The 22007-nt window shown below is 37.4% G+C and overlaps 2 protein-coding genes across 2 annotated transcripts; one reads left to right on the plus strand and one right to left on the minus strand.

Annotated features, from left to right (window-relative positions):
• Positions 1 to 1089: 1089 nt before the first annotated feature.
• LOC120412975 (coiled-coil domain-containing protein 174) lies at positions 1090 to 21554 on the plus strand. Its single transcript, XM_039573622.2, has 4 exons — positions 1090 to 1241; positions 1303 to 1760; positions 1828 to 2162; positions 20334 to 21554. Exons 1-4 carry the CDS (start codon positions 1200 to 1202, stop codon positions 21491 to 21493), a joined length of 1995 nt encoding a protein of 664 aa, XP_039429556.1. The 5' UTR covers positions 1090 to 1199; the 3' UTR covers positions 21494 to 21554.
• LOC120412976 (uncharacterized) lies at positions 7028 to 7966 on the minus strand. Its single transcript, XM_039573623.2, has 4 exons — positions 7892 to 7966; positions 7754 to 7833; positions 7415 to 7691; positions 7028 to 7207 (listed from the first exon to the last, which is right to left on the minus strand). Exons 1-3 carry the CDS (start codon positions 7908 to 7910, stop codon positions 7425 to 7427), a joined length of 366 nt encoding a protein of 121 aa, XP_039429557.1. The 5' UTR covers positions 7911 to 7966; the 3' UTR covers positions 7028 to 7207; positions 7415 to 7424.
• Positions 21555 to 22007: the final 453 nt, after the last annotated feature.

Here is a 22007-nt window from a genome sequence, read left to right on the forward strand (position 1 = left end):
AAGAGAGGGAGAGAGCAACATTTTTGCTTCTCCCATTTTTTTGACGTTTTGTGCAGGGTTGGATCAACAACAGTAGAGGCCAGCTGGAAATCAGAAATATAAAGTCCAAAACAGGTTGTATATCAGCTGTAAAAGCGCATTTAGTGCAGATGTCAAAACAACTTAGCTGTAACCCACAGCTGGTAAAGCTGCAATCTGACTTGTTTTAGTGCTGATTGGTTACTTGGGTTATTTTTCTGAGTACAATAACCCTTTGTACGACCACAAAAAGTTTAAAATGGATTTTTAAATCAATTTTGAAAAATTAACCTCGCGGTCCTTCTTGACAGAAAAGGTCCCACTTGACAGCTCGTTCCAAGGGGACCATAGTTGATCCATCGAAAAAATGTTGTCTTGTCATATTTTGTTTGCATTAAAATGAAAAAAAGTGATCAGAAATGGTTTTTGATCGTGTTTTTTACCGTTGTAGATAAAAATTGACATAGGGCTTTAGTACCCAATTCTTGACAACTCGTTCCAAGGGAACCATATGGTACGCTCGTTTGATGGCTAGTTCCACACTGAGTGCCGCACTCAGAGCTGTCAAAGTGTTTCTTTGAAGAAACTCGCGCTAGTTCCGCACGAGTTTCACCGCCATCTTGGAACTGAAACTCTAGTGCCGCACTCGATATTTTTTCAGTTTCATGCGAGTTCCACGCGCACTGATAAATGACGTTCGTTTGAACCAAAACTGGCACCGATGAGTGCGGCACTCAGTGCCGCACCGGCTTTTCAAACGAACGTTCCAATAGTTGATCCATCGAAAAATGTTGTCTTGTCAATTTATTTTGTTGCAAAAGTGACCAAAAATGGTTTTTAATCATGTTTTTTACCGTTGTACAGGGGCTTTAGGACCCAAGTTGGATCACGGCATAAAAAATGTAAAAAAAGATGTTTCATCAAGTCGCCGTTTGATGACATCAGAAACTGAAACATAACAAACATTGATCTACAAATATCCGAACAAGTTATGTTTTGTATTAAATAATACTTTTACTCGGGCCTTTTTGGAACAGCTGTTCAATGTTGTGACGTTACAAGCGGTTGTTGATGCTGATGAATTTGTTTACATTTTTTCGCGATCGCAACGTTTAATTTTTTTAGAATTTTGGTTTCAAGTTTTCTAATTAATTAACTGTTTTAAAAAGACTTCCACCAGCATGAACGATCCGAACAAAAAGATCGAAATCGACAAATCATCGGTAAGTTCTAAAATTGCACAAATTTAGCAGTCATTCAATTGAAACTTGCTCATTCAACCAGCTCCTCAGCTTGAAGGCAGAACTGCTCCGAAAGCAGGAAGAGGTCAGCCGCGCCAAGACGTCCACCTCCATCGATGACTTTGTCCCGAAACGGGTTCCAAAAGCTCCCGAATCTTCGCATCCACCTTCGTCTGGTGCCAAGAGTAAGACTAAACCATCCAAATCTTCTGCGAGTGGTTCCGATGGCAAGGGTAAAGTGGTCGAGCTGGAAGATTCCGCCCAGTTGGACCGCTCGAAGAAGGTTCTACTTGCCAAGTCCAAGTACTACGACCGGATGATGGCGTCGGGCGGGGCGTTGAACAGCGACGAAAACTGTCTGGTGATGTTCAACCAGAAGAAACAGACGGATCGTGTGGTTAGCTATCGGTACAGCAGCGAGGAAGAGTCGGACCCGTCGTCGTCGGACGAGGAGGATAGAAGGGGGTCGAAGAATCGACTGCCGGAGCGGGACGATGATCTGTAAGAATTTGTGTGATTATTGATTTGTTTCAAGTAACTCATGTTGAACTTTCTTTAAAATTTCTAGCGTCGAATACACCGACTATCTGGGACGTAGCCGGAAGTGTCCCCGAAAGGAACTGGACGAGATGCTGCGGAAAGATCGCGAAATGGAACGAGAGGCCAGAGCTAGTCGGGGGGAGGAACCGAGTTCGAGTTCCGGAGGAGGGCCCGGTCCGGCGGCAAGTCTGTGCGATGACAACAGCGACGAGGATGAGTTGATTGGACCGCCCGTTCCGTCGGTGGCCATCACCGAGGAAACGATTGGGGAGCGGTTCCGCGAGATGCGCGAGCAGTGGACCAGGCAGGAAGCGGCCAACATGGAGAAGGACTCGGTGCACTACTCGGATGTGCTGTTTGACGGTGAGTTTTTATTTGTTTTTGTCTTGTCTTATTTAAAAAAATTGTGCAAAATGTGCGATATTTGTTTTTAGAATTTCGCTATTTTAAATTTTTAGAATTTTAGAACTTTAGAATTTGAGAATTTGAGAATTTCAGAATTTAAAAAATTTAAAGAATTTAAAGAATTTAAAGAATTTAAAGAATTTAAAGAATTTAAAGAATTTAAAGAATTTAAAGAACTTAAAGAATTTAAAGAATTTAAAGAATTTAAAGAATTTAAAGAATTTAAAGAATTTAAAGAATTTAAAGAATTTAAAGAATGAGCAATTCTCTACGAAATCGGTCTTTTTTCTTCAATTTTAATATTTGTATTTTTTAATCCGACTGAAACTTTTTTGGTGCCTTCGGTATGCCCAAAGAAGCCATTTTGCATCATTAGTTTGTCCATATAATTTTCCATACAAATTTGGCAGCTGTCCATACAAAAATGATGTATGAAAATTCAAAAATCTGTATCTTTTGAAGGAATTTTTTGATCGATTTGGTGTCTTCGGCAAAGTTGTAGGTATGGATACGGACTACACTGGAAAAAAATAATACACGGTAAAAAAAATTTGGTGATTTTTTTATTTAACTTTTTAACACTAAAACTTGATTTGCAAAAAAACACTATTTTTATTTTTTTTTATTTTTTGATATGTTTAGAGGACATAAAATGCCAATTTTTCAGAAATTTCCAGGTTGTGCAAAAAATCATTGACCGAGTTATGAATTTTTTAATCAATACTGATTTTTTCAAAAAATCGAAATTTTGGTCGCAAAAATTTTTCAACTTCATTTTTCGATGTAAAATTGAATTTGCAATCAAAAAGTACTTCAGTGAAATTTTGATAAAGTGCACCGTTTTCAAGTTATAGCCATTTTTAGGTAACTTTTTTCAAAATAGTCGCAGTTTTTCATTTTTTAAAATTAGTGCACATGTTTGCCCACTTTTGAAAAAAATATTTTTGAAAAGCTGAGGAAATTCTCTATATTTTGCTTCTTCGGACTTTGTTGATATGACCTTTAGTTGTTGAGATATTGCAATGCAAAGGTTTAAAAACAGGAAAATTGATGTTTTCTAAGTCTCACCCAAACAGCCCACCATTTTTCAATGTCGATATCTCAGCAACTAATGGTCCGATTTTCAATGTTAATATATGAAACATTTGTGAAATTTTCCGATCTTTTCAAAAAAAATATTTTCATTCAATTTTCAAATCAAGACTAACATCTTAAATGGGCGTAATATTCAATGTTTGACCTTTTTGAAATGTAAGTCTTGATTTGAAAATTTTGAAAATATTGTTTTCGAAAAGATCGGAAAATTTCACAAATGTTTCATATTTTGACATTGAAAATCGGACCATTAGTTGCTGAGATATCGACATTGAAAAATGGTGGGCTGTTTGGGTGAGACTTAGAAAACATCAATTTTCCTGTTTTTAAACCTTTGCATTGCAATATCTCAGCAACTAAAGGTCGTATCAACAAAGTCCGATGAAGCAAAATATAGAGAATTTTCTCAGCTTTTCAAAAATATTTTTTTCAAAAGTGGGCAAACATGTGCACTAATTTAAAAAAATGAAAAACTGCGACTATTTTGAAAAAAGTTACCTAAAAATGGCTATAACTTGAAAACGGTGCACTTTATCAAAATTTCACTGAAGTACTTTTTGATTGCAAATTCAATTTTACATCGAAAAATGAAGTTGAAAAATTTTTGCGACCAAAATTTCGATTTTTTGAAAAAATCAGTATTGATTAAAAAATTCATAACTCGGTCAATGATTTTTTGCACAACCTGGAAATTTCTGAAAAATTGGCATTTTATGTCCTCTAAACATATCAAAAAATAAAAAAAAATAAAAATAGTGTTTTTTTGCAAATCAAGTTTTAGTGTTAAAAAGTTAAATAAAAAAATCACCAAATTTTTTTTACCGTGTATTATTTTTTTCCAGTGTAGTCCGTATCCATACCTACAACTTTGCCGAAGACACCAAATCGATCAAAAAATTCCTTCAAAAGATACAGATTTTTGAATTTTCATACATCATTTTTGTATGGACAGCTGCCAAATTTGTATGGAAAATTATATGGACAAACTAATGGAGTTGAATAACTCTGGCTGTAGACGTCAAATCGATGTCATATTTTGGTCAATGTTAGAACAAATTAAAAGAAAGATAAGTGAAGTGCTTCTGGGGACGCGCAGTCCTGTTTTCTCGCGATAATTTTCGTCTCTTTTGTGTCGCTGTTTGTGTGCATGGGGTGGTCATAATAATTGAATAATGCCTTCATAAGTGCAGTGCTTCTGGGGACGCGCAGTCCTGTTTTCTCGCGACAATTTTCGTCTCTTTTGTGTCGCTGTTTGTGTGCATGGGGTGATTGGTCATAATAATTGAATAATGCCTTCATAAGTGAAGTGCTTCTGGGGACGCGCAGTCCTGTTTTCTCGCGATAATTTTCGTCGTAAATGATCGTACAAAATTATTACAACTTTCAGTTTTAGTATTAACTCATCAAACTATCGGTTTTATGAAGAGTAAAGCGTCATTCATTTACTATTTTTGAAATTTGCTCGCGTTATCAAAATTGTAAAAACAGTAAAAATATACTGATAAGTCCAGCCCATAGCATTACTGCTCGGCTGGCACGCGTACGATAAAAATAAACCATTTTAAATAATCAATTATCTATCTTTCCGCAGCCGGCTGCCTAAGATTTAAAAAAATTCAACCGATAAACAAAATGCTCATGGTCACATCACTGCCACTCGTGAATCCTGACCTCATACCCATCTACTAACCCCCTCAAAACTCATGTGATACTTTGTCGGAGAAGCAGTCGATTGGGCGGTCTCTATCACTCAAGTATCGGACTAACATTCCCATCCACTTCCCCGTGACCCTACCACTGGTCGTGGCCGGCGCCGGTATTGATCAGCATGATAGGGGCCTTTGAGAAGTTGCGAAGCGAGGAAAGATAGCACCCACTCATCTTCCACGGCTCGTGGATGTAACTTCTGGAGGTCCTGGTCAATAACGGAGTAGCAACTGCGGGTGGGCACCTATGCTTATGCTATGCTTAAAATTATATGGACAAACTAATGATGCAATATGGCTTCTTTGGGCATACCGAAGGCACCAAAAAAAATTTAATCGGATTAAAAAATACAAAAAAAATTGAATGACCGAAATCCTAGAGAACTGCTCGAATTTAAAGAATTTAAAGAATTTAAAGAATTTAAAGAATTTAAAGAATTTAAAGAATTTAAAGAATTTAAAGAATTTAAAGAATTTAAAGAATTTAAAGAATTTAAAGAATTTAAAGAATTTAAAGAATTTAAAGAATTTAAAGAATTTAAAGAATTTAAAGAATTTAAAGAATTTAAAGAATTTAAAGAATTTAAAGAATTTAAAGAATTTAAAGAATTTAAAGAATTTAAAGAATTTAAAGAATTTAAAGAATTTAAAGAATTTAAAGAATTTAAAGAATTTAAAGAATTTAAAGAATTTAAAGAATTTAAAGAATTTAAAGAATTTAAAGAATTTAAAGAATTTAAAGAATTTAAAGAATTTAAAGAATTTAAAGAATTTAAAGAATTTAAAGAATTTAAAGAATTTAAAGAATTTAAATAATTTAAAGAATTTAAAGAATTTAAAGAATTTAAAGAATTTAAAGAATTTAAAGAATTTAAAGAATTTAAAGAATTTAAAGAATTTAAAGAATTTAAAGAATTTAAAGAATTTAAAGAATTTAAAGAATTTAAAGAATTTAAAGAATTTAAAGAATTTAAAGAATTTAAAGAATTTAAAGAATTTAAAGAATTTAAAGAATTTAAAGAATTTAAAGAATTTAAAGAATTTAAAGAATTTAAAGAATTTAAAGAATTTAAAGAATTTAAAGAATTTAAAGGATTTAAATAATTTAAACAATTTAAAGAATTTAAAGAATTTAAAGAATTTAAAGAATTTAAAGAATTTAAAGAATTTAAAGAATTTAAAGAATTAAAAGAATTTAAAGAATTTCGCGATAAAACAACGAATTGTGCTAAATACGACCGTTCCAAATAAAATTATTATCCGCAATAAGCTTAATATTTTGCGTCAACATGTAGTTTGTGTTATTAAATAGCCTTAATAGAGGAGCGCTATCAATGGTGTACGTGGCACTGACGTGATTCAGGTGGATTCGTGTCGACGCAAAACTGTTACATTATCCACTTTAGTAGAGCTTTGCCTTCTCTTTATGAGCATTATTTCAAGTCATTTTCGGTCATTTTGGAAAAAAAACTGATTCAATTTTTATTTTGATAAATTCACCATTCTGACATTTTCAAATATCGACTCACAAATCACAACCAAAGCCCATCAATGTCATGCATAAGGCTATTTTCATAAAATAATCCTCCCTCCGGAGATTCAGCTTTAGGACGGGGACAGGACCTATACACAGTCTGGTTAATTTCCGTTCCACATGTCAGCCATGCATGCGACGACGACGACGACGACTCTGCTATAGGCCATCACAATACCAAATAGTGAGGCCGCGTGCTCGAGAATTGGGCCTCGCAAATTATCCTAAAACAATTAGCCTGTTCAGGGGGAGGGGGAGTTCAGATTGTGGAGGTCGTCGTGGGTGGGTGGTTCAACAACAGTCGTGCACGGTATGGATGAACATTTAGATGCATCACACCAGGAAACGGGCTCCGTGTCTGTCACGTTTTGTTTCATTTCCGGAATAATGCACGACAGGGGGGAGGATGATCTGTTTTTGGCATTTTTATTTTTGACAGAATGAATTTAGCTTACTCACATTTTTATCTGTATCAAATTTATAAGAATAAAGAATAAATCGATGCGAAATATGATCTTTCCGAATATAAAATCTGTACCTCATTTTGTTGATGCAGTTCCAACGGAATAAATTACTCGATATTATTCATAAGCATGGCAATGATGAATTCGTACGCCTTAAAACTATAAAGTCGTTCAGTTCGAAAATATAACGATAAGTGGGACAGACTGAAAAATAAGAGTTATCTCAAAATCATGATTCATGGTCCGGACTTTGACCTGGAAACATTTTTTTCCTCGCAAACGAAAACGCTGGCCAAACACGATCGAAGCATGCCTCGACCATGGTCGAGGGACAAAAATTCGATATTTAAATGGCCTAATATTTTTCGAAACTTTTGTTTTGACAGGCAAATGTATTTGAATATTAATTACACATTACAAATCACCCCCGACCCCTCGGTGGAACCGTCCGCCAGTAGTCCTCGCAGGGTTTCCTGCTGGCCGCACTGTCCGGGGCACAAGTTCCGGTTCCAAAGTTAAACACGTGGCCCTTTGCACAGGCATGCGTCTGCTTGACGAAACAAGACGCACAAGCGGTGCCCTTCTTTTTGCAACTGCACGAAACGTCCGCGTACCGGGAACCTCCCGGCGCACAATACTGCACTCCCGGTTTGACGCCCTTTGCGTCACAGATGAAGGGCGAGCAGGCCTGGAAATTAGTTTACAATTTTAGGAATAAAATCGATGCAACTTTTAACTTAAAAATCTTACCTCAGCTACATGATGGCGGTTCGATTTAGCGTCAGCTGCACCGCCGGATGTTGCAGAAAGTGCTAGAAGAACCACTGAAACTGATTGGGAAAAAAAATCAAGAAAATTCCCCTTTTCTGACATATTGGTTTGACTCACTTTGAAGTAATGCAAGCATTTTTCGCCGTCTTGCTTATCAAATTCTTATTTCACGTTGCGTTTTTTATACTTTCATGGCGAACGAGAAAATTTGTTTTGAAATTGTTAATAAAAGGGCGTGATGTGGAAAATTGTACACACCGCTTAATCAAGTTTTTTGTTGTTGTTGATAAGTTGCCCAAGTTTGTAACCCGGAAAAATTATCTGGACATCGAAATGAAAACGGAGCGTTTTGGTACGGTATGTCTACGCGTATATTCTCCCTCGTAGATTATGGTGCAATGTGTTCCGTTCTCAGAATCTGACTCATGCGATACGACCCATCGGAGTCGGTTCCATTTGTGTTCGGTGGCCACATCCGGAACCGCATGAAGCACTTAGGGTAAACTATGCGACTTATCAAACTTCTTGATTTTGGATGGGGAGTAGGGTGGTCCAAATCGGAGCGGAGGGGTTCCCGTGGTCAGAATGAGCTCGAATTTGGAATTTAGACTAGTAACTAGAGGGTGACGAGTGGGAATTCCCGGGAAAAATTTCCCGGGAAATCGATCATTTTTGGACCTCTCGATTCTCGGGAAATTTGGTCGAGACTCCCGGGAAATTTTATTCATATAAATATGAAAGCCAAATTATATAAATTAATCAGAAAACATTTGAAAAAATTCAAATTGTTCAGAACATTGAGTGTTCAATGATCTATATTCAAGTTCGAATAAACCAATGCTTTTATAATCTTCTTATTCAGAAAGTGTAAAATTTAACTTGTCAAAAATTCCAATAACTACAATTGAGTGTAGCCAAAAGTTACTTCAAAGCATACTTAGCAGGTTCACCCCAGAAATGAAAAACTCAAGTTTTTTTTATAAATATTATTTCTATGCATTATTTCTAACAGGGAAAAGCCTTTTCTAGATAAGTTCAATTTCCATATCATCTCTCGAGCATAGCAAACCTTATAATTATGTTTTTTTAAATACTAAGTAAGTTAATTTCGCTTTATCACGGTAATTTCCTTTTTGATGTCAATAGTAGTTTTGGGTTTTGCATCAACCTCAATATTAAATAACATTTTGCAAAAATAACTCTGCAACTCTTTGTAAAGTTTAGATCCGCCAATTGTTAAAATTCTGGTTTTCCGGGTAACTGTTAATATTTCTTCATTTAATATTTTCCAGCTAAATATTTCTTTATTTAATATTTACAGTAGACCCAAGAAGGAAAAACAATTTTAAATTGTTGTTTTGAGTCGTTATTTCTCATATATTGCAAAAATAAAGTTACTGGAAAATTATATATTAGCTAATTTTTTTCAATTTCAATTTCAATATCGGTTTTCCCTGGGCCTTGTAAAGTCAAGGGGCATGATTTGATCCTAGTGCATTAGTTAAAATTTGGGTATACATTCTTTTTTATAAGCACTATGGACACCACTTCATGCTACGAGAACTCGCTTTGCCGCAGCCCCAGGGCTTAAGCGTTGACCGATAAGCTGTCTTCGTGAACTAGGTAGTTCTCCGATAGTGAAAATATCACAATTGCACAAGAAACCGCTGCTTCTGTGACTTTTTCACTATCACAATGTGGGATTTAGGTGGGACTTTAGGATAGTACAATTGATTTGTTGCTTAGCAATAGCATTCAATATAAATCTGTATCCTTTCCAAATCTATTTGATGTTAAATTTAGTTGCAATTGTTAAGTTAGAGTAATGCTGTCAATAAACTTTGATTGATGTAGAATACTAGGCATTCTTTTATGTCAAATTGTCCATAGAGTCTCGATCAATCAACAATGTAATGATATCGGACAAAATTCGTTGATCTGTTGAACTAACGATTTTCGGATTATGGTTGTATCGGCCATTGTTGCGAATCGAGGAACTACGGATCTTTTGACGTAAATAGTCATTTCTCAATTTTTTTTTTTTTTTTTTTTTTGAAAAGGTCCTATAAACAAAATTTTTACTTTTTGCTTTTTGGGTGTTTTTGAATACCCCTGTCTCAAGGCGGTTCTAAAAACACCCAAAAAGCAAAAATTGAAAATTTTGTTTATAGGACCTTTTCAAAAAAAACTCTAGATTTCTTTTTCAAATCGCGATTCTATCCTATTTGTATATCAGTTCATACATTTTTATTGTTTTTTGATAGAAGTTGTACTACAACAGTTAAAGGAACGTTTAGTTTTGAACATTTAGTTTAGAGGATTTTAGATTAAAATTTAGATTTTCAATCCAAAGTAGTTAGCAAATGAATATTTGGACTTAAATGAATAATTGAATAAATTGGACTTATGAATAAAACACACCTGTACATTTATTCTAGAGTCAGATCCATACAGCGTCAGTGTTTATTTGGTCGAAGTGTACTAATTCATTGGCAGATCTGATTCTAGTTGTAATGTACGACAAGACTACTGACGGACGTGACAGGACGAGGGCCCAGTTTAGAGGTTTCGACATCAACGATGTGCGGCTGGATCACCCTACCAAAAAAAAAAAAAAAAATTTCAATATCGGTTTTATTTGTGAATAAATAAATTACAATTTGTATATATTATGAACCTAACAGAGTTTTTGTGTTCATTTCAGCTGTGTGTTACATCATCATTCGGTTTAGAGCAATTGTTAATGTTAATTAATGTATAAACAAGAGTAAGAAAAAGTTTTCAAAAAACTTACACAATTGCTAATGATAGGGAATAGTAACCGGTCAATCATAGATTTCAGAGGGTAGCACCGGGGGTACCCGGATTTGGACCACCCTAATGGGGGGTGTCCTTAAGCCTCCTGGATCGGTTTCCAGGTTCTCTGGTAACCACATCCGGAGCCCATATTTGACAAACACCTGAAACCACTCTTGTGACATATCAAACTTCATGTTTTTAAGAGAGGAATGTTCTGTGTTGACATGAACACATCTGGAGTTTTTTTTTGAAGAGGCCCAATAAACCAAATTTCCAGTTTTTGCTTTTTGAGTGTTTTTGAAACCGCCTTGAGTCAGGGCTATTAAAAAAACACCCAAAATGCAAAAACTGAAAATTTGGTTTATTGGACCTTTTTTAAAAAAACTCCAGACATGTGTCTTATCCCTTGCTTGGTCCGTTGTTATGGTTAAAAATCAAATGCTTTTTTTTTGATAAAGTACATTTTTTTAGACTATACCAAATTAAACCAAATTTCATTTTTTTTTCTATAATCTAGAGTAGAGGTCCTATAAAAATATGGATCACAATATCTATACCTACTGCAAAAATAAAGTTTTAACCCTTTCTTTTTTTCTTGATTTATTTATAAAATTCTGAAGTATTTTTTATTGAAAAGAGCAGAAAATTTTACAAAAATTTCTATTTTAACATTGCGAATCTGACCATTAGGGGAAATATACCTATTCTCGTCAGTCCCCTACCTTCGGCATATGTAGAGTTTGTTGCTCGATTAAAGCTCCAAAATAATTGTTTTTGTCAAAAATTTACCAGCAACAGCTCCGCCTCGAGTAAGCACACCAATTTATGCCATTTACTGGCCAACAAGATCAAATTTAATTTAAGAAATCTTTGAAAAATTGAAAAATATTTGCAACAGCCTTACCAAAATTTCATTAAAATTCTCTTTGATTGCAAATTTGGTATTATATTTCAAATGAAGTCGGACCATTTTTTTACCTTTTTAATTAAAATTTTGGAAAAATGGCATTTTATGTCCGTCCCCCAATGTGGTGTTTTTTTGGAAACCAATTTTTAGTGACAAAAAGTGATTTTAAAAATCTACAAAAAAAATCCTCCAAGGCACCTACAAAGGTTTCAGCCAGATTGAAGAAAAAAGCAAAAACAAAAAATAATCTGAGAATTGTTCAAATCTAAAAATTGTTTAATTAAATTTTTCAACGATTAACTTCTCAAAAAAATGTTTTAACTCAAATTGTTTCAACCAAATAACTTTGTCTTCAAAACAGTAAACTTAAGAAAATTTTCTTAAGAGGCAGTTTGTCCTAGAGGTCGTATCTCGTACGACTCAAACTTACGTGGAATTTCTCGAGGATTCCGAATATGTCAAAATTTAGACCAAAAAGTGCCGTTTTGTTGGCCTAAGTTTGCTATAGAAAAATCAAAACTATGAGAAAAACTGCGATTGGCAAAAAAGTGGCGTAATATTGAATGTTTGGCCCTTTTGAAATGTTGGTCTTGATTCATATTTTACCATCGTAAATCGGACCATTAGTTGCTGAGATATCGACGTTAGAAAATGGTAGGTTGTTTGGGTGAGACTTAGCAAACACCAATTTTCACGTTTTTAAACCTTTTCATGGCAATATCTCAGCAACTAAGGGTCGTATCAACAAAGTTAAAAAAGCAAAATATTGAGAATTTTCTCGGCTATTCAAAAATATTTTTTTTTCAAAATTGGGCAAACATGTGCACTTATTTAAAAAAATGAAAAACTGCGACTATTTTCAAAACAGTTACCTAAAAATGGCTTTGACTTGAAAACGGTGCACTTTATCAGAATTTCAGTAAAGTACTTTTTGATAGCTAATTTGATTTTACATCGAAAAATGAAGTTGATAAATTTTTGCAGCCAATATTTCGATTTTTTGAAAATAATCAGTATTGCTTAAAAATCATAACTCGGTCAAAGATTTTTTGCCCATTCTGGAAATTTCTGAAAAGTTGGCATTTGATGTCCTCTAAAACATATCAGAAAAAATTAAAAATAGTGTTTTTTTGCAAATCAAGTTTTAGTGATAAAAAGTGAAATTAAAAATCACCAAATTTATTTTTAACCGTGTATCACTTTTTTTCAGTGTAGTCCATATCCATACCTACAACTTTGCCGAAGACACCAAATCGATCAAAAAATGCCTTCAAAAGGTACAGTCGTCGGTACAGATTTTTGAATTTTCATGCATTATTTTTGTATGGACAGTTGCCAAATTTGTATGGAAAATAATATGAACGAACTAATGATGCAAATGCCTTCATTCGGTACACCGAATGCGCCAAAAAAGTTTCAGCCGGATTAAAAAATACAAAAAAAAATCGATTGACCGAAATCTCAGAGAATTGCTCTGGACTGGATCGCGTTTCCCCATTTTTCGTTTGCAATTTTTTCCAAAGGTCCGAAACAAAAACGTGCCAGGAAATGTAAAATCATGAACACTATGTAGGAATAACAAGGAAGTAGTTTGAAATTGAATTGCATCGTAATTCAAATAAAATAACGAGTTATCAACTTTTTTACATTCTATTATCTCTTAAAACTGGGAAGAGCAATTTCAACATTTTAATTAATTTCATCGCGCTAATTTGTGCAATTTTTTGGTTTTCTTCCGCGCTTCTCATCATGACGACGCTTCCCGAAAGATGAGGCCAGGAAAAACACCAGCCAAGTGGATTTTTCCGACAGTTATTATTGCATTTCCGCACACTCTTGAATTCGCGCGCGCTAAACTTCCCCCTTCCAGTTTGACAGCTTGCTCAGAGCAGACGTCTGTCTTTTGAGCGCGTTTTTGACGGAGTTTTTTTTTTAACTTTCGCCGACGGCCATGGCGGCGGCCGCGACGGCGGAGAGTGAGTGGACGGAGCATAGGGCTGAGGATGGAAGGCCGTTCTACTGGAACGCGGCCATGAAGAAAAGTGTGTGGGAGAAACCGGACGGGTTCCAACCCAAAACGCAGGCGGTGACGGGCATGGAGGTGGAAGACTCCGAAGGAGGAGGAGAGGACGGGGGAGAATTTCGTCCCGTGATCAAGGTTCGGCGCAGGAAGGCTAAGGAGGAGATCAACGACGGCAATGGCCAGGAAGTGGAGAAACTGCTCAGCAACAACAAGTTCAGCCCGCTAGCGGAGAAGAGCAACAACAACAACAATGCGAACCCAGCAGCAGAAAAAACCACCCCCGTGGTACCAGCACCCGGCAAGTCGGCCGGGGAGAAGAAGCAGCCGCCGCTGGTGGTGAAAGAAACGAGTTTCGCCCGCCTTGCGAAGGTGATGTCGACATGTGATGTCCAGCCGGAACACAAACTGACGCGGTACGGCACCAAAATTACGTGCTTCTCGAGCGACGACTTCGACACGGTGCAAGCTCACCTGAAGAAGAACAAGGTGCAGTTCTATACGCACGGAAAGCGCAGTGCGAGACCGCACCGGGTAGTAATGCGAGGTCTCCCGAACGCGGAACCGGATTACGTCAAGGAGCTGCTCAAGACGGAACATCAGCTGGACGTCTTGGCAGTACACGCCATCAGGCGGAAGCAGCAGCTTCCCGTCATCGATGAGACGCCTTTCATCGTGCTCTTCCCCAAGGGGCATACCAGTCTGAAGGAGTTGAGTAGCAAGGTAAAGAAAGTGGGACCAGTCGTCGTCCGGTGGGTGGCCTACCGGAACAAAGAACCGCACGTGACCCAGTGCAAGAACTGCTTGCAGTTCGGTCACGGAACCAGTAACTGCCATCTCAAGCCCAGGTGCAGCAGCTGTGGGGGTGCCCACAGCACGGAAAAGTGCAAAGCAGAAGAAACGGAAGCCAAGAAGTGTGTCAACTGCTCTGGATCTCACGAGGGTCTGGACCGCAGCTGTCCCAAACGTGCGCAGTTCATCCAGTCGAGGCAGCAGGCGTCCACGCCGAAGCCGCCAGCATGGAAGAAGGACAAACAGTCTCCGGCTGTAGCCGCGTTCACCGCTACCTGGAGCGGTGCCGTCCGTAGGGACGGAAGAAAAACATCCTCGTCCCGCAGGAAGAAGTCCAGATAATACTGGCGCCGGCGCCGGTGCAACCCCGAAGGCGGAGCAAGGCGAACCGAAGCTGTACAGCGAGTCGGAGCTGTGGTCCATTTACAGAGAATACAGAGGTCGCTTGAGGCAGTGCAAGACACCCGAGGAACAGATTGACGTGATCGCACACTTGCTGACACATGGCACGAGAAAATGATAATCTTGATCAGTTCCGGTTTTTTTTTATTTTTCTTTTATTATTTTTTGTATTTTTGATCCTCGGTCCTAACCTGGTCACAGCACCTAAAAGGACCTAATAAAAATAAGTTATGAACAAAAAAAAAAAAAAAACTTTCCCCCTTCCGTCTTGATCCCGCACCATAATCGCACCACGGCTGGTTCGTCGCTGACTTTGTGGCACTTTTGCGTGGCGGATTTCAGTGGTGCTTGAACTTATGAAGTTTTCTTGTATTTCATGATTTTGTTTTTTAAGGAGTTCAATTTTGTTCAGTTAAAAAAATTAGAAACATTTTGAAAAAGTTCAGAAAATAGTAAACGTTATTTTGATATTTTTTTCTTACGATGAAAGAATCTTCATCAAAAGAATTTTGAAAGAGACCGAATCTCTCTTCTCTCTTGTGCGAGTTTCAATCTCAGGTAAAACGTCAGTCTGTGCTATTCATAGACGAGCAATGTTTGTAAACATTGAAAATATCGTTTACTTATTGATGATTCTTTGAGATTTTGAGAGAGATTTTCGTCATCTCGTCGTCTCACTCAGAAAACCAAAATTGAGACAATTTTCACGAGTTCTCTTTTCTCTTGATTCGAACAATAGAACCACTGTCCGGAAGTGGTATGATTCGACAGTAGAGCAAACTTTCCCACCACCATCACCATCGTGGCTAAGAACAATAACGAGAATCGCACTCATTTTCACTCCAGCGAGCATCTCCTCGCTCTCATTTCGAGTGCACGATTATTACAACAAGCTGTTCCTCTTGCGCGCTCTCTCTCTCTCTCTTTGTCGTTCTGTGTGATTCTTGCCAGCCGGTTCTTCCGGTTCCGTTGTCCTAGCCTCCGCCAACCTCAAAACGTACAATTTCATGCCAATCCAACCGAAATAAGCACAGCCAAAGCCAAGAGGCATGGTGGGCAATAATTTCCGTAAAACTATAAGCAGCCAGCCAGCCAGGAACGATTGGGTAGAGGATTGTGTCTAGCTATAGTTACTATACCAGTTAAGAGCCAGATTGTTACTGTATACTGTATGCCTCACTTTAGGGAGTCGGGGGGGAATGTGGCGTTCAATGAACACTTTGATTAAGTTTCACCCTTAAACAGTTTTCTAGCAAAAGCAGAACGAAAAACGCTTTCAGTTGAATTTTAAATTCAAAAAAAAATATGTTTGTTTTAAAAGCGTTTTTTTTTGTTTCACTTTGCTATGCTAAACAAACGTACAGACAAAAATCCGGTGAAATCATCACTTTTCTGAAAATCTTCACATAAAATCCGGTTTTCGTGCTAACTATTTTTTGACAGCTGGAAAATCCCCCTTACCTTATCTCATCTATATGCCTTGCTGCCATACAACCGATCAGAGTAAGAGCGAGAGCGAGAGTATTCAGTAGCGATTGGTGTGGTAATGACAACCAGTAGGAATTCAGATTTGCGTCGCGTCCGATTTGTGCTCGCGAGTGAATGTTTTTGGACCCTTTGTTACATCAAATGTTTCTTTTCTGATTTGGACAATATGGAATTTTTGCTTAAGTATTTTTGATTGCAATTTTCTTGTTAAAGGAATTGTTAATTTTATTTTTTAAATACTGCCTACTTAGCTCGCGAGCCTTGTACCTATGTTGGACCTTACGAAAGTGAATTTTACAGAATTATGCATTTAGTTTATGTTACAGTGAATGTCATTGATGATACTGAAAATAAAGCCAAGAAATTGTGAAATCATTTGAATGTAATTGCATTTTAAATAGGATGAAACTTTGTCCATCATTTTCTTTTGTCAAAATTCGTCATTTCGCATCTTTGGTTTCTTCATACAAATACGGGGGACATTAATTGAAAAAGTACTTTGGAAACACAAAAAAAAAATCCGTTTAGTGATACAGAATAGATTTCCTGATCGATTCAGTGTCTTCGGCAAAGTTGTAGGTTATGATTAAGACCTTTCTGGAACAATTGGACCACGCAAAAAGCAGGATTCTTTTTTAAATTTCACTTTTTGTTAGAGCAATACTCTACAAAAACCGGAAATGGATATATTTGTTTTTTTTTATTTGGCTCAAACTTTGTGGGGGCCTTCCCAATGACCAAAGAAGCTATTTTGTGTCATTGGTTCACCCATACAAGTCTCCATACAATTTTTGGCAGCTGTCCATACAAAAATTGTACGTTAATTTACGAAAACCTTTGATGTGTTTCAGGGAACCAAAACCCGCAACTTTTGAGCCATAGAGAAGTATGGTCAAAAATTCTGCCGCTTAGTTATGAATTTTAGAAAAAAATGTGATTTTTGGAAAAATCTAAATTTTATACACAACATTTTTTTGACCAAATTTTTTAATGTAAAATGGTCCGATTTTCAAAGTTAAAATATGATACATTCATGAAATTTTACGATCTTTTCGAAAACAACATTTTGAAATTTTTTGAATCAAGACTAACATTTCAAAGGGCGAAATATTGAATGTCACTTTTTTTTAAATCGAAAAACGGCAAATCTAGAAAATTTATTCAAAAGTTACAGATTTTCGAATGTTTTCGTACCATTTTCGTACGCATTTTATAGCTATTTTTTAAATAAAATGTTATTACCATGGCTTGCCCCCTCCCCCCCCCCCCCCCTATAAATAAACTTATAACAATATTTGCAACGGCCCAACTTTGCTGAAATATCAACGTCCGTTACCAGATCCATTTTTCTCTGTAGCAATTTTTCCCCTGAAAAGTCTTCATCCACCGGCAGTTTTGCGGAAGACACCAAATCGATTCAAAAGTCCCATTTCGAGATTTTGATTTTGGAATATTTCGAGATAAGATTTTTCATTAAAGTCCATGGTTTAATTTTATAGCAAATAATCAATCATAAAACTAGATAGGTAAAACATTGATGTCTTTTCAGCAGATAAAAAAAAATCAAGAAGGTAAAAAAATAAGAGAGAAAATTTACAAATATAAAAATTTCCTTGAAATTTTTTAACCAAATGACTGATAAATGCTTCTCACACAATTCTGGAGCAACATTTGAAAAGGGTGCAAAATCATTTTGACAGCACAGGACCTGTTTTGCAAACTCCGAGACAACCAGCAACTATTTTACAAAACTCGATGTGTTAAACAAGGGTTTTGTTAAATTAATTGTTTTATCGGAATTGGCAAAACAGATTCAACTGTCAAATGCAATCCAAAATGTTCATTAAAATTTGGATTTAATCTAAAATAATTACTTCACAATGTTTTTTAAAAGAAATTTTGAATTTCTTTTAAATATTAATGATGTTCGCCCACTTTATCCCACATATTCCAGTAGGTTCCCAACGGGGCAGGGTGGTGGAACAGATTTTCATTCAACTTTTTAATTAAATTATAGCGTTTGTACAGTGTAAAATGGCACATGCCTGCCTGTCCTGGTCTGGGATCCGGGATAACAGCAGCAGCAGCATGGTGCTGGGGATTGGCCGGAAGTTGTGGCGGTGCATTCGGACTCGAACTTTGCAAGATTTTTGATGTTTGGTCTGACTTTGGGAGGGTTTAACAAAGGCAGGCCAAATGTATGGTAGTGGTAAGAGTGTAAAAGTTAACACTTTGAGATTTGCTGTAATTACTTTTTTTGGTAATTTCAAATATTGAAGTTTCACTGTACCGAAAACTCTTCTTTCCACCGAACTACGAAGGTAAGTCCTCGTCATTCTCCCGTCATTTGGCAGTGAAAAATTATATTTAATCAGCACACCAAGAAATCACACATGTCTCCACCATTCTAGACCAAAAGTTAAACAAAAAAAAGGAGCGAATTTGCAACCTGGAACTGAACCATCCAAAAGTGTACCACCCGGAAAAGAAGGAAAAGTTGGAAAAAACCAGGTCGACGACGGCTGAGCAAAATTAATGAATTGAGCAAACTTTGCTGTGGCTCTTGCTCTAAGTGTGTGTGTGTGTGTTTAAGGGCGGAAGAAGTGAAAACTAAATTAAAAGAAATTTGCAACGTGCCTAACGATGCAGATTTTTGCAGCCCTGCCCTGACAGCCTTCTTGAACTCATTAACGAAATGTGGGTGGAGCGGCGTGGAGTTTTCTTCAAGGTTGATGGATGGATGTGAAAAATATTGGATGAGAGTTTAGTCAGGACAGATGGGAAACATTGTAGGTCATGATTAGGATTATTCCGAAAATAGGTGTACGAAAAAGCAATTTTTTATTTAACTTTTCAAACAAAAAAAGATCGGTTTCATCAAACTTCCCCCCTTTGATATTTTATTTTTTTTATTTGTTTTAGTAGACAAAAGAGAAAACTTTTGAGCTACAGGGTATGACAAAGGTTTTGTTTGCCGCGTAATGATTTTTTTAAATTGTGATTTTTGAAAAGTATTGAAAATTCACCCGATAAAACTTTTAAAAATCATGTTGAGATGCAAAAGTGTTACTCATTCGGCCTTTAATTTTCAATCGATGATACACAGCAAAAAATTGTGTAAATTTGGAAGGTGTAAAATTAAAAGATTTAATATTAACTCAATAAAGATTGAAAAAGTGACATTATACATACGTGAAGGTACACAGCAAAAAATCCGATGGTAAAATCGCATGCAAAAACATGCACATCACCTTTGTTAGCAAAAGCATGTAATATTGTATGAGAAAACGTGTACACAAAAAGCATGTACAAAAGAAAAATAAATAAATATTGCATACCCCAAAAATAACATCAATCTAGTGAAAGTCATATCCAGATTACCAAGTTGCGCCCCAACCGTTTCGGCTATCTCACCGTCTTGTAAATGCTGTGTTCAACGCCGATGTACGATGTATGGGGAACGTACAGCTACATTGGTGTTGATCAAGCTTAATTTACAGCGGCGAGATAGCCGAGATGGTTGGGGCGCGGACTTGGTAATCTGGATAGGACTCTCACCAGATAGTTGTTATTTTTGGGGTGGTCATAATTAATTTATTTTTCTTTTGTACATGCTTTTTGTGTACACGTTTTCTCATACAATATTACATGCTTTTGCTCACAAAGGTGATGTGCATGCTTTTGCATGCGATTTTACACAGAATTTTTTTACTGTGATTGGAGGCTTATTTAAGAAGTTCTTTTTTGGGTGATTTTATAGTGAGGATGGCAAAAAGTGGAAAAATTACACATTTTTAGAGGTAAAATTATAGTTTTTTCAGACATAAAAGATGTGATAATTCCTAGATGTAATATTACCATGATTTTTTTTACTGTGTATGTTGAAAACAATTGATCCAATTTCTAAAGTTAAAAAGTGAAACTCTTGCGAATTTAAAAAATAAGATTTTTTTAAATCACGAATTTCATTTTCGTAAAACTAGCTGCAATTGATAGATTTTTTGAATCACTTCAAAGTACCATCCCGGAGTGGTTCAACTTTTTCTTATAGCTTTTACAAATTATTGTAAACACATGATGATTTTTTAACTTCAACATATTTTTTTTTAACTCTGTGTTACTAATGTGCTAATTTCTCCCTTCTCTTCCAGAGGCCCGCCAGCACGGCGTCGGCTACTACGGGTTCTCAACGGACCGGGACGAGCGCAACCGGCAGCAGCTGGAGCTGGACGCGATCCGCGAGGCCACCGTGGACGCCCAGCGCGAGAAGGAGGACCTGCGTGCCGCCCGAGACCGCATCATAGCGGACCGAGTGCGGGCTGCCAAGGCGCGGCAGCGTGCCCGGCTCGGACTGCCCCCGGAGGAGGAGGAGAAGAAACAGAAGGGCGATCCGGAAGTGGGACGAGACGAGCTGTACGACACGGAGGAGGAACGGAAACGCGCCAAGGCGGAAGCGAAGGCGAAAAAGAAGCGCGAAAAGGAGGAACGAAGGCGCGACCGGGAACGGAAGGGCCATGTGAGGCCTTGGGATGAGGGAAAGGAGCAGGATGGGGATTCGCGCGAGTGGAAACCGGCGAAAGAGTGGCGCGTAATGTCCCAGGAAGAGTGGAACGAGATGCAACGGAAAGAGCGGAACGCCGAGTTCGCTCCACCTGTGGATTATGGTGGACCGCCACGGTGGGAACGTAATCCGCTGTTGGCGACGCAGAATAATCCGCGGATTGACGAAGCAGAGCAGAATGAGGACGAATCAGATGAGGAGGAACAGATTGGCCCACTTCCACCAACGGGATACGCGCAAGGGATGGATTATAATCCACTTTTGATGCCACCACCGACGACGTCCGGTGGTGGGGCGGAACCGGAGGAAATCAGCATGCCGTCAATCCCAGGAATGGAAGATATTTTCCTGCCCGAAGCACCCCCAACGCGGGCGCTCTTCTTCACCACCAAGAAGAAAGAGTTTAAACGGCGAAATTACGAAACCACCGCGGAGACGGCGGAAAAACGACCCAATCTAGAGCAGCAGCAGCATCGAGTGCCGATACGGAATGAGCTTAGCGAGGATGAAGAGGAAAAGGAAGAAGAAGTTCAGCGTGGAAAGGGCGTTGAAATTGCCCCACCACCCACGTTCGATTATTACGGGCCGACGACGGGTAAAGCGGCAAAAGCGCCGCGGAAGCCGCCAGTTTCGAAAACTACCCTCGAGGCGTCCATTGAGGCGGGGCTGAAGTTTTTGCGGAATCAATCGGACAAGGCGGGTCCGAGTGGGGGCACGAAAAACAGGTGGACCTCGAATGCGGATTACTAGTGAGAGATAGTGCATGGGTGTGAATGAGTTGGAATGAAATAAACAGGATTGTAAATTTGGATTCATTTTGTTTTAATCTTTTTGTCTGAAACCCCTGAAACACCAAAAGAATCATCCCAACCTTTTTTTTACAACCCGTCAAATTATTTAAAAAAAATGGTACTTTTGAATGTTGAATGTTTACTCGGCGTGTAGTACTAACATTTCCTAAATTTTCATCAAGTTTGGTTAAGCACAGGCGAAGTTACAGGGCAAAATGTAAACAAAAATGTGCAAATTTTCGGGAAATAAACCTGTTTTGAAAGACTCTTAAAAATTACCTAAACTATTTTATTAAAACAGAAATTCATTGTTTAAAATGTAAAACTTGAACAAGAGCCTTTGTGAATAAAATTGAGGGTTGGAACAGTTTTTTGACCTGGGTTTATGAACAACGAGTGTCAGGAAATCCTTATTTTTAATCAAAACAAAAGTAAACAGTAAAAACCTAAAACCTAATGGCTGTTCAAAAATG

This window comes from Culex pipiens, chromosome 3 (genome assembly GCF_016801865.2).
Source record: "Culex pipiens pallens isolate TS chromosome 3, TS_CPP_V2, whole genome shotgun sequence".
In the NCBI taxonomy this organism is placed as follows: domain Eukaryota; kingdom Metazoa; phylum Arthropoda; class Insecta; order Diptera; family Culicidae; genus Culex; species Culex pipiens.